Consider the following 12,492-nt stretch of genomic DNA (forward strand, 5'->3'; position numbering starts at 1 on the left):
ATGATCATCATTTCTCATTAACTAGCATGTTAGTTATTTACACAGGTAACAGCAATTGGGGATGAGATAGATGAGTGAAACGATTATTTTATATTATTTTAACATAATGTCAGAGTTTAGTTTACATCCAAACTTTTGGCGGTCTAACCATTGTGTACCAACCATGCATGTAAAGTTATTTGTGCTGCACGGTAGTCCCCGCTATTATATGGATTCAGTTTATGTCATGTATTAGTTGAAAATTAAAACGTGAGTTTTTTATGACTGCATTGACTCTGCAATTTGTATTAGTAGCGTCTGGCACGTGTCAAATCGTAATGTTAGAAAGGATACTCCCACATCGAATACAAAATAGAATCTTGATCTGTATATAATATAAAGAGTATTTTCACTTAAAAACTTAAGCTTTTTTGTGGACCTGAGTCTCTCACGCAATATATAACACTCTTCATAAATTACGTGCATGATTTATGTAGTACACATATGAGTCAAATTATGTGTATGGCGTGCACAATATCCATATGACCCAAGTCATTTTTCATAGGAATTTTTTCTAAAAATTAGTTTTGTTGAAATTTTAGCATGTAAAAGTACACTTGTGAAAATCTTAATGGCCTAAATTAGCCACATATGTTCAACAATAGCCAACTATTAAAATATAGAAAATGATGAATCATTCACTATATATTTAGAATGTACTCAACTATTCACTACATATTTCAGCTTCTAAAATATCAACTACATACATGGTGCATACATGGCCTTTTATAAATAAAATCTTGATAAAATGTAAAGACACCCCCCCCTAAACTTTCACATATTTTGAAATTGCCCCCCTGATTTTTTGCCCTTCCATTAGCAATTTTGAAAGTTTTATTAGAATCAACCACCATAAGAGATGTACGTAATCAAGAATTGTTTTAATTAAAAACGAGGAAAGCGATTCTTGATAAAATATAAAGAAATGTCAAGATAATATATGTTCGACGATTCAAAAAAGATCAAACAAAATTAAGTAAGAGTATATAAATTTTGCTTTTTTTCTTTCCGAGTAAAGTAATTTTTTATCACGTGCATTTTTGGTGGGTATTTGATTCTAAAAAATTTTTCAAAATTGCCAATGGAAGGACCATAATTTCCAAATTTGCTAACAAAAAAAATCCTAAATCAAACAATTTGTAAGCTAAGAGAGTGTAAATCAAATATAGAAAACCTCACCCGGTTAATTTCAAAATGACTTAAAAGTCCAGTGATGCCTTTACGTTTTAACCAAAGAAGTTCTAATCGCAGGGGTGTTTGGTTCGTAGGAAAAGCGAGAAAAAAAACTTCTAAGAAAAAGGTTTCTAATGAATCTCTTTTGAATTTTTTGTCTTCTTGGTTAAGAAAAAAAGTAATTTTTTTAAAAAAATTATTTTTCAAATTCTGTGACAAATTAATATTTTCGCTTCTTGAATTTTTTAGGAAAACAAAAATACCAAATTTTCATAAAATTTGAAAAGAAGTTTTTTACAAAAAATAATTTTTTTAACCAAATAGATAAAAAAAAAAATTTTAAAATATATTATAAAAATATTTTTAAATTTTTTTTGTGTTTTTTCGAGAAACAGAGCAGCTCCTAATAGCCCCTTACCTAGGAATGCAAATGGGGCGGATCCGCAGGCGGAAGGGTTTTCCCACCTTCCGCTCTATTTCTTATCCGGGCAGGGCAAATTCGGGACGGATTATTTTTTATTTTATTTTTGGCTCTCTTTTATCATACTATTTGGAGCGGATCGAAATCGAGAGCGAATTTTTGACGAGTTTTTGATGAATCGAGATGGATTGAAGGAAAAAAAGAATCTTTCGCCTTCTGCTCTATTTATTTAGCGGATCGAAATAGATTCGAAACAAATTATATTTTTTTATATTTTTTATTCTTATTTACCGCCTCAGGTCGGATCCGGGTGGGGGCTCCACCAAACCAGATCCATTTGCATTCCTACCCTTGCCCAAACAACAGCCAATTGATTCCCAGGGCCACGCTCTATTGTGGAAACGGAGCGCGCCACGTGGCCTCATCCCCACCGATAGAAGCAACAATCTCCCTTTTCTCTCTCTCTCTCTCTCTCTCTCTCTCTCTCTCCACTTCCACACCAAAAATATCCACTCTCTTTCTCTCTTTCTCTCTCTATTTAAACCCCTCTCCCCCATCCCCACTCTCCTTAGCCACTGCGAACTCCACGCAACAGCAACAACCCGTTGAGATCGCAAAGTGAGTTCCTCTCTCTCTCTCTCTCATCAAAATCCCCTTCGTATGATGTCTCATTTGTGATATATTTTAGCATATGAATCCAATCTCCGTGTTTTCTTCTCGATTTTGATGCTACAAGTGTTGAGATTATTTGAAAATGTTTAGGGATCTGATTGTATAAATCCGTAGAAATCCACTTCTCGTTTTCTGCTTGATTTGATGTTAGAAGTATTTGGATTATTTGGAATATATTTAGAGATTTGATTGTGTTGTGTAGGAAAGGCCCAATTTGATGAGCATGTGAAAGATTAGGAGTGCTTATGTGCGTAATAGTTGGTAAAAATGTATGGAGACACCCCCCCTCGACTATAGGCCATTTCGAAATTGTCCCTCATAGCCTTTTTTTTTAACTTCTTTTTTGGCTTTTCTTTCATTGAGACCACCTCAACTTTCGATTGTTTGATTTAAGTGATTTACGCCAGATAAATTGGGGGTTTCATTAAATTTAATGATCATTTCTTGAAATTTAATGGTTGTACCTGTTTTTAAGCTAATAGGAATGTTGATTGTGATGCCCGATTGCTTTTGAGACCCACCCCCTCAAGTTGGGAAGTTCATTAAATCTTGTGAAATTTTAATGGTTTTAACAGTTTCTGAAGCTAATGGAAATGTTGATCCCAAGACCTGATAGCTTGTGAAATTGCTATGTTTCGGCAAACCTTTATGCAAATGACTGAAATAGCTCAAATCAAAATAATTGAAAGTTAAAGGGGTAAAAATCCAGAAAGATGAAGTCCCGGAGTCTATTTTGGAATGGCCTATAGTTGATGGGGTCTCCTTACATATTTGCCTTAATAGTTCTTAGGGAGTATTTTAGAACAATCGGCATAGATTATAATTAGTATAGAAGATTTTGCTCATCATTTGCTAGAAGTTTATTCAGGGTAATCTTGCAAAAACTAATCGGAATTTCTTAGGCAAAAGTTCGATCTGTTGCTGTGGATTGTAGACATAGTGTTTGGCCTATGATGCATTATACAACATATCATTTAAACTTGAGAATATCTATTTCAAGGTGAAAAGATTCGTGCTTGGGGGAATTTGATGGTTTTCAGTTGAAAATGACATTAAGTTTGGCCTTCTTGTTGGATAGTGTATATGCGAAGTAGACTTTATGATGTTCGGTTAGCTATGAAGGATACTTAAAGTTTGTTATGAATTGAAAAGGCATTTCTTCATCATCTATACTTGTAAACTGGCTGTATTTGTCCATGTACTTGGATAGAAACTTAGGTTGTGAGTGTGGTGAAACCATGTATCATGTAGTTTTTTTTTTTTACTTCTTATCAAAGTATGAATAGTTTGTTTTGTTCTGTTTCAGTTTGTTCAGTTAAGTTATAGCAAGACAGTCAAGTTATAGCCTTGAAACATTTTTAATTAGCCTATAGCTTTACAAGAAACAAAAATCTCATATATAACCTACAACACATTGGAAATTGGAGATCAACCCATTCTTGAAAGAGTTCTGTGATACACCTAATCAAGGGTGAAAGGATTTTGACATTATCAACAGTAATGTCGATAATCAGTAATTTTTAAGTGGTCCATATATACTTGTTAACAAGATGGTTCACTCCGTCAATGTATGTGTTGATCTGTTTTTTATTAGATTTGTTCTTTTTTATTGTAATTGATGTTTCTTATTCTGGTAATGCTTTAATAGAGCGGTCAAATGTTCAAGTTGAAATCACTTCTCATCCTGGTTGGCAAAATCTAGATGTCCATTAAGAAAAGGAAAAATTGNTTTTTTAACCTCATCCATGACGATTTAACTGCTCTTTATCTTCTCGTGTTAAGGAAAAATTTAACTAACGGCCGGGAAGTATTTAAAAATATAATAAAATACAGATTTAAAATAAAATATATATAAAAATTTATCTGAATCATAAGTTATTTTGAATCAACTATCAATTTTTTCAAAATTTTGAATTTACTATCTAAAATTTTAATTTGTTTAATTTGAGTCAGTTAACATTATTCTAATTTCAAAATTCAAATTGTGTCATTTATCTTATAAGTTTAGTTTATATATTCTATATAATTCTCGCAATAATTTATTATTTAAAGTAAGAAATTAAAATAACATTGACTGACTCAAATTAAATAAATTAAAAAATTAAATGGTAAAATTAAAATTAAAATTTTAAAAGATTAGATAGGATATTCAATATGGTCTATCGTGCGGATAAGTTTTTAATATTTTTACTTGAAAGGAAAAAAAAATAAATTAGAAGGGTGATTTTGAGAGGCGATGTAAGGTGCAGGGTGTTTTTGTAATTTAGCCTCTTTTGACGTCTCTGTTTCTCGCACGTTCGTAGTCATCGGGGTGCGGGAACCAACGAATACTTTTTTCGAATTGGTATCTTATTTGGCTTAATTTATTTTTAGTTTTTCTTTTTTTTTTTATTTTATTTTTTTTTCATTCTCTGCACTACTCAGTAAATTAAACTAGTGTTTTAAACAGAAGTTAGTAGCGTTAAAAATCGCTGAAAAATAAAAAAATAATAATAAATGGCAGATAAAATAATTAAGATACTTCAATCTTAAATATATTTAAACGCATTAAGATATTTGTAATACTTTTTTTGTAAAGAAAAAAAAAATCAAAATATTCTTGCAAGTATGGTGTGATGCCTCGTTTTACAGGGAATTACCTATTTTAAAACTAGTTTAGTTCTAGCATGTTTAACACTCTTAACCTTTTGGACCAAAATGCTATAGAGCTCCACCCAAAACAATGATCAGTCGAAGAGCCATACTCAGCCTGCTGTATGACCTTAGCTCACGAGTCGAGACTTATCTTATACTTCTCAGCTAATGATTGTTTCTAATGCCAACTATATATGACGCCTTACTTTCCAGAGAGTCAACCATTTTAGAGCTATCTTAGTCCTAACACACTTAACCCTAACCTTTTGGGCTTAGTCATTTTTCAAAAGATTAATTTTATATATATAGGTCCCTGCAAATTAATATAGTGAATGACAAATATATTTCTACAAAATTCAACTTTTATATATTTTCTGTGCAAAAGTTATGATATTTTCAAATATTACCCACCCTCTAGTTTGTTATTGTTAGAAAACCGTTAGAGAATTATTTATTTTTTCAATTTTGTCATTATAAAATATGTCCCTCCAAAAGCCATAACAGTATAATATAAGAGAAATAAAATTGTTAAAAACTAACTATGATTAAATATTTAATCTATTATTAACTAAATTATTCTAACGGATTGTAACTGCAGAAACATATTTAAAATATCATGACTTTTGTAAAAATAATATATGATAGTTGAACTTTTGGAGATTTATTTATCATTTACTATATTTGCAGGAACTTATATAAAATTAATTTTTTTAAAAAAATACTATAATCAAATTAAGAGGTTTAGTCTTTTTTTTACTTTATATATAGGCCTATCTAAAATCCTAAATAGCGACGTAAATAGGTCCCCATCAAAATTTATTTCCTCTAATCTCAATAAAATAGTGGGTGCAACAATAATAACCAGAATTTAAGTTTTGGCATTTGTTGTTTCTCACTATCCTCGAAATAGAAATAGCTGATACATGAAATTTGATTTTATTGCACCATTAATTGTCTAAAAAAAATTTGAAAATGATGCGTCATGGTGTCCCCGTTTGAGGAGGCTTAGTTTGAGTTTCAATTTTTTAAAGCTACACTTCTAATTTATTTAATTCTTCAATTTAATTATCGTTTCATCGCATTCCTTGCTGAGATCGACTCAGTGGCGAGGTAGTCAAAGAACTAACAAACCAACGTTTTATCGCCTTATTTGCATACATAAATATCTTATTCAGTATGTATTTTATTACTTATTCTAAAATATATAGTGCTCGATAAGAAGCGTTATCAAATATTTAGAATAGACATTACATTTAGGATATTTTACGATAATTATCGCATAAGTAAAATATATTATTCTATTAAACTGTAGATTTTAAGATATTTTAAAGAGCAAAGTCAAACTCAATCTTAACTTCCAATCACACAAAAAAGTTTTCGACCACATCGTATATATTATAACTAAATATCTTATTCCAACATCCAAAGAAAGTCTATAGTTTTTCATGTCAATAAATAATCCACCATAGTTTGAAACATTGAACGAAATCAAAACTACATTAGAGATGATAATTTTTTTGTGCGTTGGATTATGTTATATATGGGGGAAAACAAACTACTGAAATTAAAGTCCAATTTGAATATCAATAGTTGGCGAATAGTTTTTAGGGAAAACTTCAAAATCCCTTATGTGGTTTCGCACTTTTTTACTTTAGTACCCTACGCTTTAAAGTGTATCAAGTTAGTACCCTATAGTTTCACACTTTCTCACTTTAGTACCCTATGGAATAAAATGTATCAAGTTAGTACGTACTCTGTGGTTTTACTTTTGTTTGTTAGTACTCTGTGGTTTCATTTTTCTCTTTTAATTATCCATTTTGTGGTTCTTTTTTCGTAAAATCAGTAACAAATTTAAAACTAAAAGGTATTAAAATGAATATTTAATAAACCTAGGTAGAGTATCTGAAGTTTTTTGTATATAATTTAACGAAATATTAAACCACAGGATGCTAAAATGAGTAAGTGCGAAACCACATGGTACTAACTCGATACACTTTAAATCATAGGGTACTAAAGTGAGAAAGTCCGAAATCACAGGGTACTAACTTGATACATTTTAAACCAAATGGTACTAATTAAACTGAGAAAGTGTGAAACCACAGAGAGAATATTTAAAGTTTTCCTTAGTTTTTACTATAAACTTTTAAATTTTTACATCCATACCACCACCACATAATAAGCCCTAGCTAGGTACCCAAGGATTAAAAAGTTTATAACATGTCTTATTCATATGTACTATTGATAACATCCCAGCTAGATTCACTAAAGAGTACTGCCAAACGTGTAGCTTTCATCATGTAGTGATGTTAGTACAAAAAATTATTTAATGCAAAGTTGGAAAGTTGAGATGAAAATAATCTACTAGTTTCAAATGATAAAAATGACAAGTAAATGTATTACATAATGAATTATTTATCCCAATGCATGTTTCGATGAACTTTCATAATTCCTATATGAGAAGGTGCTTAATTTTATCTAACAGATTGTTCGATTACATATAATTACAAGGTAAAAAGANATTTTTTCACGCATCATTCATCTTTACACTTCATCACTAGAATTAAATTCTTAACATCAGTATGGTACTTGAATTTTCTTTGAAGCTATCTAGATTTTCGTATCATTGACAGTTAGTACCCATTTGCAGGACTCTGACTCCGGGCCACGATGCAGTCCAAAAGGTAACCCTAATCCCACGTGGCCAAGCACGTGGGCTTACTTGGTTTATTCCTACCGACGACCCAACTTTGATCTCCAAGCAGCAACTCTTTGCAAGAATTGTTGGAGGTCTTGGAGGCAGAGCCGCCGAGGAAGTTATATTTGGGGAGCCTGAGGTGACCACTGGCGCTGCAGGTGATTTGCAACAGATCACTGGCTTAGCCAAACAGGTAATAACCTTCAGACACATCATGCAGCCTTTCTTGTATTTAATCAGCAAAAACTAATTGCAAAGAATGGCATTTAACTGGGCCAAGTTTTCTTAATCAAATATACATGTTCTAAAATATAAATAGTATACATTTACTTACCCAATGTGTTGAACTGTTGATGAAATAACAGCATCATAAAAATACTTGATCCTTTTTTTTTCGGTCTTTTTCCGTCCTATTGTTGCTTTAAAATGTTAGAATGATCTTTCACGTAGATTAAGGTACTATTTGGAGTTGCTTGACTTACCCACAATTACACCTTTCAGACGCTTGATGCTGATATAATTTCAGAAGTAAACTACCTGCTGATTAGTGTTCGTTTCTCTTTTGAGATGCATTGCAGGTCTTAAGGGATAAACTTCAAATGCTATGAGATAGTACATTGCTCCACCATATTTGTTACCTCTTATCTGTCTTTCTTGTTCTTGGGTGATTGTGTTGTTGCCTTAATAATTCTTCAGGCATGCATGAGTAGTAATCACGGTATATGCAAACAATTTAGGATCGGTCATATTTACCCTCTATAATTGCGCGTATTTATCTCTCTCGATAATGGGCTTGCACATAGCACGACAATCTTACACTACAGTATGTTTTTTAATTAAATCTTGTCATCCAACAGAGTCATTTGTGCTAAAGCTTGCTTAGTGAAGTAGAATTATAAATTATCAAGACTGGTCGTATGTGCTTTAAGGAAATTCAAAAATGGGGCAAAGAGTGACCAAAGTAAGCCTCATTGAGTTGTCCATTGGACAATACTATCAGTCTTCAAAGAAGGGGAACTTTTCTTTTTTTATTAGCCATTTTAGATGAAAGATCCACTCTTTTTTGAGTTTCTACATGTTCACTCTGAAACGGTTAACTAGGGCACAAAATGGTGTCCAAGGGGCAGTCCATATAAGGAAACTATTAGATATAAAAATATAAAAACGCCGTTCTCTTTGGAAAATAACGGGTTTCATATTATTTAATATGGTATTAGAGCAGGAGATTCTGAGTTCGAGTCACGCCAGGCTTCTAGAATAATTGATTTCTTCCCATTTAATTGAAGTTTACATCATAGTTAGTAAATTCGCGTATAATACGCGAATTATTCGCGAATTTTTTATTAGCCGAATTAAACGGCACGAAACGTATTCTTCCCAAAAGTGCGATAAAAAACGCGTTTTTTTCTCTAAAAGTAATTATCCGCGAATTATTCGCGGTTTGCGAATAATTCGCCGAAAAAATCGGCCCGCGAGTCGGCGACGACGAGCGTTCTCGTCCTTCTCCGCCGCCGCCCTGGCCGGCGCCGGGAGCAAGAGGGCCGCGGCTACGGTTCCCGCCTCGCCCGACGCCGTCTGTTTTCGCCCAAAAAAACGGCCCGCGAGTCGGCGACGCTCGTCGTCCTCCTCCGCCGCCGCCCTGGCCGGCGCCGGGAGTAAGAGAGCCGCGGCTAGTGGTCTGGGTCGTGGAGAGGAGAGGGAGAGGTGTGGAGAAAGTGTGAGAAAGTGAGAAAGTGATTGAAGTTGTTGCGTGCTCCACAAGCAAAGAGATGCGCGGTCCACGAGGCAAGTCAACCTTGTGGACCGGATCTCATTATATATATATATATATAGGATCTCATTATATATATATATATAATTTATAAATAAAAATTATAATAATAATAATATATATAGTATATTAATTAATTATGTATTTATTATATAGCCGAATTTTTGATCCCGAATTTTTATTTGATAAACTTATAATATCCGTATAAATCACGTATCCGAATAATTACTGAATCTGTTTTTTAGCCGTATTTTTTAACGAATTTAAAAATTAGAAGACGAATTTTATTCGAATTATACCCGTACCGAATTTTTGCCGAATCCGAATTAACTAACTATGGTTTACATCATGGGTCTATCAAAAAGTCTCGAGTCCAGATGTGAGGAGGAGTGTTAAATATAAAAGTATTAAAACACCGTTCTCTACCACTTTTAAGTTTTTTGAGAGCAATGATTGTTTCACATTATTTAATAGAAACTTCAGCCCAAATTTGGCAAAGCAAAACCAGTGAATAAAAGTTGTCAAATATATAATAATAATTATTATATCTACAATAAGTATTATCCACCATACATGAAATTGTATTGAACACAGTATATCAATTTTTGCGCAGATGGTGACCACATTCGGCATGTCAGAGATCGGCCCATGGTCACTGATGGACTTATCAGCACAAAGCGGTGACGTCATCATGAGAATGATGGCGAGGAACTCTATGTCGGAGAAACTCGCAGAGGACATCGACGCGGCCGTGAAGAGGATATCAGACAAAGCATACGAGGTTGCTTTGGCTCATATTAGGAACAACCGAGAAGCAATTGATAAGATCGTGGAAGTGCTTCTCGAGAAGGAAACTTTGTCGGGCGACGAATTTAGAGCAATCCTTTCCGAATTCGTGGAGATTCCTGCTGAGAATAGGGTTCCTCCAGCCACTCCTGCAGCTGCTCTCCCTGCTTAGTTTGCTCACTCAGAAACAATATGGATGGTTGTTGTGAAATACGGTAATGTTCATATTTGGATTCGTGTATTCACTATTTCTGGATACGATGTCGAATTTTTGATGTAAAATCTGTATAATATACTTTTGATTGAGTGTAGCTACAACTATCCTTCGGACTTTTNGTTAGCTAGATGGACTTGTTAAAAAGTTGTAATCTGCTTACCGGTGTCGGTAATCGCACAAACTCTGCCTCCTCGAAGTCATTCTCTGATTGTCACTTGATGGAATTTCAAATAGATTTGGGTTTGAAGTGCACCTTTGTACTGAAATCTATGGATTTTATGTGCCTGCTGTATTTTTGAAAGATTTCTGGCATTGATATTTGAATTACCTAAAAAATCTAGGGCCTAAGGTAACAAACTCACTAGACACACTTTTGAGGGGTAAAATGGATTAATTCAAATCCAGCTACTATCCATTTAGATAGTCGAGGTCTCCGTCTTCCTAAACGGTTACATTGATGATAAAAATTTTGAATTGATAATCAGAACAGGTAAAATTGATTTAGAGTATTTAAAATATTTAGAAATTAAATTTTAAAAATTTATCAAGTCTATTGAAGAGTTAAAAAAATGAAAAGTTAAAAACGAATAATCTTATTAAAATAGATGTTAGATTTTTTTCAATTCGTAATTAAAATTATCGAATGTTATCTAAATAGTTTGAAGAATTTTATATTAAAAATTTAGATGATTTGTATTGCTCTATAATACCATTAAACATGAAAATGTCTTATATTAGTCGTAACAAACGGTTGATTTTGCAATTATTTGATCATTACGTAAATAGTTTTTAAAATTTATGAAATTTAGTTTCTAGAGACTTTAAATACTCTAGATTAATTTTAATGGTTTCGATCATCGATTCGGAATCTCTATTATTAAAAACGATTTAGAAGAACGAAAGTCTTCGTCTCTTAACAAGACAGTAGCTAGACTTAGATTAATTACATCTATTTGACGTCAATAGATTCTTTTTGGTTTTTTTGTTGTTGTTGTTTCGTTTGGTACTACAAAGAATTTACCCTAAGAACTTGTTAGAGTAAATTATTTGTATGTACTTGATATGAGTATAATTATTACTTTGGTGAATAATTATTTGTAAATATTAATGAGAGTTCTAGCAGGATGCTTTTTTGGCCATGCTTTCATAGCATTAGAGCAAATCCAAGAGAATGAGGAGGTTTACTATGTAGCAGCTATACCACATCATTTATAATTAGTTAATTACATTTATTTTTTGAGAGGAAAATATAATAAATTTTTTTAAAAAAAATATAATGAAATGGGTGAATTTTAGGAGAGTAATTTGATTAATTAAGAACGTTACGTAGTCAACGTGACTGTTGCATACCCATTTGGTTCGGGGTTAAGGGGTGGAATAACCCATTAACTCCGAAGTTATTCCCAAACACCCCCCTGTGAACATTTTTTATTTTACAAGGGGGCAAAATGTATGTTTTTTAATTGACGGGGGAAAAGTGAAAAATTGGATTTTGATAGAAAGTTTTATATAATTTAACCTTTTCTATTTATAACCATCAACTAGTTCGTATTGCATACTTCTATCNGTTTCGGGTTCAAATTTTCGGGTGCGGGTTTCGAATTTTGGTCGGGTTCGGGTTTGGATATGGATTTTTAAAATCCGTCGGGTTCGGGTTCGGGTTCGGATCTCGGGTTTGGAGTTGGATTCGGGTTCGGATTTTTGAAAATTCGTCCCGAATCCGACCATTGACATCTCTAACTCTTCTGTAATTTTACTTTTATTTCATTGCAAGAATACATCGTTAAATTAAATGGTAATATAATATAGACACAAACCATGGGGAAATATAGTAAATAAGTTAGAATAGTAATATTTACTTTTTACCATCATACGGTTTACAAATTGTACCACTTTACTACAATATTTACTTTTTACCATCATACGGTTTACAAATTGTACCACTTTACTACGTACCTTACGGTTTGCACGCAAATTGTATTAATTTTACTATCTTTTTTAACTATAAGTTCTTATGGTGAAAAAAAAAAAAAAATCATTGTATAATTAATAGAGTGACACTTTTCAAATTACGGAGTAGCAAA

General features: G+C 32.6%; 1 protein-coding gene across 1 annotated transcript; it reads left to right on the top strand.

The window, feature by feature from the left end:
• LOC109713254 (ATP-dependent zinc metalloprotease FTSH 2, chloroplastic-like) lies at positions 3,856 to 10,526 on the top strand. The gene is made up of 4 exons (XM_020237254.1): positions 3,856 to 3,873; positions 3,954 to 3,992; positions 7,570 to 7,827; positions 10,019 to 10,526. The coding sequence occupies exons 1-4, from the start codon at positions 3,856 to 3,858 to the stop codon at positions 10,361 to 10,363; spliced, it is 660 nt and encodes a 219-aa protein (XP_020092843.1). The 3' UTR covers positions 10,364 to 10,526.

This window comes from Ananas comosus, linkage group 7, assembly GCF_001540865.1.
Source record: "Ananas comosus cultivar F153 linkage group 7, ASM154086v1, whole genome shotgun sequence".
NCBI lineage: Eukaryota > Viridiplantae > Streptophyta > Magnoliopsida > Poales > Bromeliaceae > Ananas > Ananas comosus.

Bases quoted from the DNA above. Each gene is read 5' to 3' on its own strand.
- LOC109713254 (XM_020237254.1), top strand. The intron at 3,993-7,569 runs GTTGGCAAAATC...TATCATTGACAG, and splicing joins TGAAATCACTTCTCATCCTG to TTAGTACCCATTTGCAGGAC. The intron at 7,828-10,018 runs GTAATAACCTTC...ATTTTTGCGCAG, and splicing joins TCACTGGCTTAGCCAAACAG to ATGGTGACCACATTCGGCAT.